This window comes from Nicotiana tabacum, chromosome 7, assembly GCF_000715075.1.
Source record: "Nicotiana tabacum cultivar K326 chromosome 7, ASM71507v2, whole genome shotgun sequence".
NCBI classification, from domain to species: domain Eukaryota; kingdom Viridiplantae; phylum Streptophyta; class Magnoliopsida; order Solanales; family Solanaceae; genus Nicotiana; species Nicotiana tabacum.
Window position 1 is genome coordinate 89,136,459 of NC_134086.1, and position 5,299 is coordinate 89,141,757.

At 31.9% G+C, this 5,299-nt stretch overlaps 1 protein-coding gene across 1 annotated transcript; it reads left to right on the top strand.

Annotated features, from left to right (window-relative positions):
• The first annotated feature begins 677 nt into the window (after window positions 1–677).
• LOC107759851 (F-box/kelch-repeat protein SKIP25-like) lies at window positions 678–3,336 on the top strand. The gene is made up of 2 exons (XM_016577863.2): window positions 678–1,573; window positions 2,110–3,336. Exons 1-2 carry the CDS (start codon window positions 806–808, stop codon window positions 2,521–2,523), a joined length of 1,182 nt encoding a protein of 393 aa, XP_016433349.1. The 5' UTR covers window positions 678–805; the 3' UTR covers window positions 2,524–3,336.
• The last annotated feature ends 1,963 nt before the right edge of the window (window positions 3,337–5,299 follow it).

Consider the following 5,299-nt stretch of genomic DNA (forward strand, 5'->3'; position numbering starts at 1 on the left):
GTCCAAGCACTTCAATTATGACTTCAACAGCCAGCAAGAAAAAGAATTATAAAGCCACAAGACACCATCATTCCAAGCACCAAAAGCCATGCCTATACAATTTGTCAAGTATTTTAAAATTTTTTAGTTATTACGTTTCGCATATCAAGCAAAAAATAATTTATTTTTTCAATTTTGCCCTTAGTAATAATTGCTCATTCCAAATCATTTTCTAACGCATTTTTTTTAAGGGAATGAAAAATTAAAATTAGATATGTATGTATGTATGTATGTATGTATGTATGTATGTATATATATATATATATATATATATATATATATATATATATATATATATATATATATATATTATATCATTAGATTATTTTTGCATATTCTAGCAGATAATTTATCTTAATTTTAAGATTACAAATTCTGCATTAAGAAGTTGAACCTATAGTTTTCGCTCATACATGTATTTTTATCCAAAAAATTATTAAATATGTATAAATAATAAATTTTGAATCCATTAAATTAGATGAGATATGACAAAATTGTAAATCTGAACCAATAAAGTTTAAATTATTGATCTGCTTCCGATTATATGGATAGTAGATATGTCATGGATAACCTGATAGTGTAAATAATTAATTTTTGACACTAGCGATCTATACAACTTAAATTCTATTTAGAAAAAAAAACTTGAATTCTATATATATTCAGTTGTCTATAGGCCACTTTCCCCTCAAATAACTTCAAATCTTTGTATATCCGAGTTGAACAAAAGATAGAGTTTCAGTTCCTAGATCCAGTGAAGTTCATAGCCATGGAAGATGCCTTAAAGCGCATCAAAATTCAAGAAAATTATGACCAAGAAAACAATAATATTGAATTATCAGTTTTGATTCCTGGTTTGCCAGACCACTTAGCTCATCTTTGTCTTTCCAATCTTCACCCTTCACTTCTTTATGATGTTTGCAAATCTTGGCGACGCCTTATTTACACCTCATTTTTTCCTCCTTTTTATTCTCTTTATGCTGTATGCTCTCCAACTACTACTATTACTTCATCATCCAATAGTAGCAATAAGCAATATGCAAAAGTTGATGATCAAAATTCTGTGGAGTTTTTCTGCTTAGATCCAATTTCATCTAAATGGAGTTCTTTACCAAATCCTCCTTCAGATCCACCTATTCGTGTACTTCGCCGTCATCCTTCTTTTATATCAAGAAGCCTTTCTATTCAATCTTTAACTGTATCTGAACGTATGGTTCTTATTGCTGCTACTACACACAAGTTTCTACCTGCACTTGAACGTCCATTGGGATTTAATCCATTGTCTAATGAATGGTTTTTTGGACCTCAATTTCCTACGCCACGGCGATGGTGTGGTACGAGTTCTGTAGATGGCAGTGTGTATGTAGCAAGTGGTATTGGATCGGTATACGATGGAGATGTAGCGAGGTCCCTAGAGAAATGGGACGTGAAGAAAAAGGCAAATGAATGGAAGTGGGAAAAAATGGCAGGATTAAAAGATGGAAGATTTAGCAGAGAAGCTGTTGATGCTATTGGCTATAGAGGGAAACTATGCATGGTAATCTCAGAACTCTATGACCATCTCATTCAAAAGTTTCTTTCTTTTTTATGAACAGTTAAAATACATCGACTTTTTTTGTTGTGTTTTAATTTACTAATGAGTGGCGATAAAATTGTGTATCGTACTGTTACAATGTCTTTAACTAGAAAATTTACTATGGTTATTTGATAATATCATAGTTGCCACTCATTACCTGCTTTGACTGGTAGTGATTCAAGATTTAATATATACAAATAACAATAACCCAGTAAAATCTCACAAATGGGGTATGGGGAAAGTAGTGTGCCGCAGACCTTACCCCTACCCGAAGGGATAAAGAGGCTATTTCCAAAAGATCCTCGGCTCAAGATAATATATATGCATACAATATTTAACTTATAGTATACACTTATATTAATTTTTGTATATCAATATAATTTTCCGTTAAAGAATATTCAACCTGCCGTTCTTGAGCCTATGTGCTCCACCACTACCTTTAATATCATGTTGAGTTGTGTGATCAACTTTATTTACTTAAATTATATTTTTAACAGGTAAATATCAAGGGACGTGCAGTAAAACAAGGCGCCGTTTACGACGTAGCGAAAGATGAGTGGGAAGAGATGCCAGAGGGAATGCTAGGAGGATGGAATGGACCAGCAGCAACAACAACAAATGATGAAAGTGAGATGTACGTAGTAGATGAGACAAAGGGATCATTGAGTAAATATATATCAGAAATTGATGAATGGGAAGAGTTGATTGGGTCTTGTGATCATTTGAAAGGTGCTGAGCAAATTAGTGTTGGAAGAGGACGAGTTTGTGTCATTTGTAGTGGTGGACGGCAGATTGCGGTGGTGGATGTTGCAGTAACACCAGCTAATGTAATTCGAGTTGTGAATACTCCGCCGGAGATGGAGGCAATTGCTTTGCATATATTGCCAAGGATCAATATTGTTTCAGACTGATACATGGTAATATTGAATTATCAAAAGAAGGAAGAAACAAATTTTGCTTATCTTTAATTTACAAATTACCTAGGTAAATTGTCTATAAAAATCAAAATTAACTAGTAATCTAAAAAATAAGGAAGTTACATGTGCTTCAAAATAATTAACTAGTAATCAGACAACTTGATAGTCCTATGCATTAAGCTCCCCAATACGCGGAAAAAAGGTCTTGGGTGATCTTATATACCTTGCTTTATTTTATATTTCTATAAAATACTGTTTTCACGTCTTAAACACATGACCTCTTAGTCACACGATAGTAATATAGTAAAATACACTAACATGTAAATGTTTAGATTATCAATATAAATGTAATTCCACCTTGGCAATACATATGAGAGATGGTAAGTATATAAAGATTAAGCCTTTTATTGATATGTTTTAAAGTTGTGCAGATCTAAGTTCAAATAAAACAATATTAGTAGTGGGTTGAGCTGTTATACGGCTTTTTATTCCATTAACATTACTCTCCCTGCTGCATATTATCCATCTTTAATCATTTAGGGTGTGCTTGGTACGAAGGAAAATATTTTTCGGAAAATATTTTCCAATTTTCTCATGTTTGGTTGGCTTAAATATTTTGGAAAACATTTTCCTTATGAACTCATTTTCCTCCAATTGGAGGAAAATATTTTCCTTAAAAACTCCTCAACCTTCCCCACCATCACCAATCCACCCCACCCCCTCTCTCCAAAAAAAAAAACTTTTTTTTTTCACATTTCAGTTTTTCCGCCACCCACCCTACTACCCCTCCACCCCAACCCCACCCTACACTCCCCACCCCTGCAAAAAAAATAATTTTTTTTACTTTATTTTTTTTGCAATTTTAAATTTCTGTTTTTTCGTTTTTCTGCGCCATCCACTTACCGCCCATTCACTTGCCCCCCTCCCCCTCCCTCCCCCAGCACATTTTTTGTACATTTTTTTTTGTAATTTTAAATTTTTGTTTTTTTCATTTTTCTGCCGCCCCCGCCCCACCCCTCCCCCTGAAAAAAATATTTTTTAAATATATTTTTTAGTTTTAGTTTTTTTATTTATTGGTTTAAAGGTTCAAAATTTTACAAGTTCTAAAGTTATGAGTTCGGAGGTTTATGTGTTTGGAAGTTTAGAAATTATAAAGTTTACAGGTTTGAAATTCCACGGTTTCGTAAGTTTAGCGTTCGAAAGTTTATGAAATTTGTGGGTTCAGAAGGTTATTGGTTTGAAAGTTTATGGCTTCATGTTTATTATATCTAAATTATTTATGAATAATCTTGAGAAGTCATTTTCCTTAATTTGCATACCAAACACCGAAAAATGAATAAGATTACTACTTATTTTTCAAGAAAACATTTTCTTGAAAAACATTTTCCTTTATACCAAACACACCCTTAATTCTTAGTTATTATATACTTATGATTTTGCATTTAACGGATGCAAAGAGCAGACTTGTAAATAGAAAGTACTTCTGAATGTTCTTTTTCTCCTTTTTTTTTTGTTCGTACATTGGAAAGAAGAAACTCTTGAGTGTTCCCTGCTTCAGTTACACATATACCAAATCAAAACATTTGTTTAAAGAAAAAAGTTATAGAAACTTTACCACTTTTTTTCAACAAAAAGCAAAACTTCCACGCAATGATCAAGGAATTAATATGCACACCGAAAGGCATTTGGTTATCGGAATTCCAATATTAATTAAAATAATTGAGACTGCATTTATTTCGTGTTATGTTGTTGATATTAACTAAAATCGATATAAATTTTGTATTAAATTTTAAAAATTCTCTATTTCATATAGGATATGTGGAATTATAATCTCGAGATTATAATTTTAAAATAACCTTATTCTGAACCAAACAACCCTAGTGTAGTGCATATAATATTTTTTAAGAAAAGCTGGAGTTTGTTATATTAGCATATGAGCACCAATTATTACAAAATTCCTTTCTTCGTGAAGCATACTCAACAAACTTTAACCTCATGCGAAAAAAGTTTGTCACGTAGCTCGACTTCCTGGAAAAGCTTTGCACCAAAGATAAATTAAATTATAATAAAATGAATTCATAATAATACTTTACAAAAGTTGTGTCCCTAGATCAACCAGGACCACCTAAAAGTAAAGTCAATATGTCATGATTCACAATAAAGTTAATACTCCATTTCATATACGAAAGCCAAAGGGCAAAGGCACACCAAGTATATATAGACATGTCTTTAGTTAATTAATCAATGATATTTTTTGTACCAAAACCACGATCTTTGAAAAGGCCATCATATATCACAAGGAATTCAAAGTGTTTTTGTGTCTTTATCTGTGTGGGGTTTGATCTAACCATATGACACAGCTTGCATAAAGTGCAACATATATATATCCTTAATTAACCGAACAATTGCTTTTGTCTCTTTCTTCCTTTTCTTTTTTCTCTCTTTTTTAAAAATCTAATTAGGTTTGGCTTTTTATTTCAAGTTCCTTGGAGTATAGACCTTTTTCGGATTTTGTATAAATACAGAATACCCTATGCACTATTCATATATTTTAATCTACATTATTTCTAAGTAATTACTTCTACTTTTATAAATAGTTATTTATATAATTAATCTTAAAGATAAATATGTAGAAATAATTAAATTCTTAAAGATAAGATCAAACCTAACCCCTAGATTGCTTCCATCCCTAGACCTACCCATGGGGCATAGCTTGACCTTTTTCTTAACCCAAGAGGCTAACATAACTACACACAGAAGTTAAAGGGTC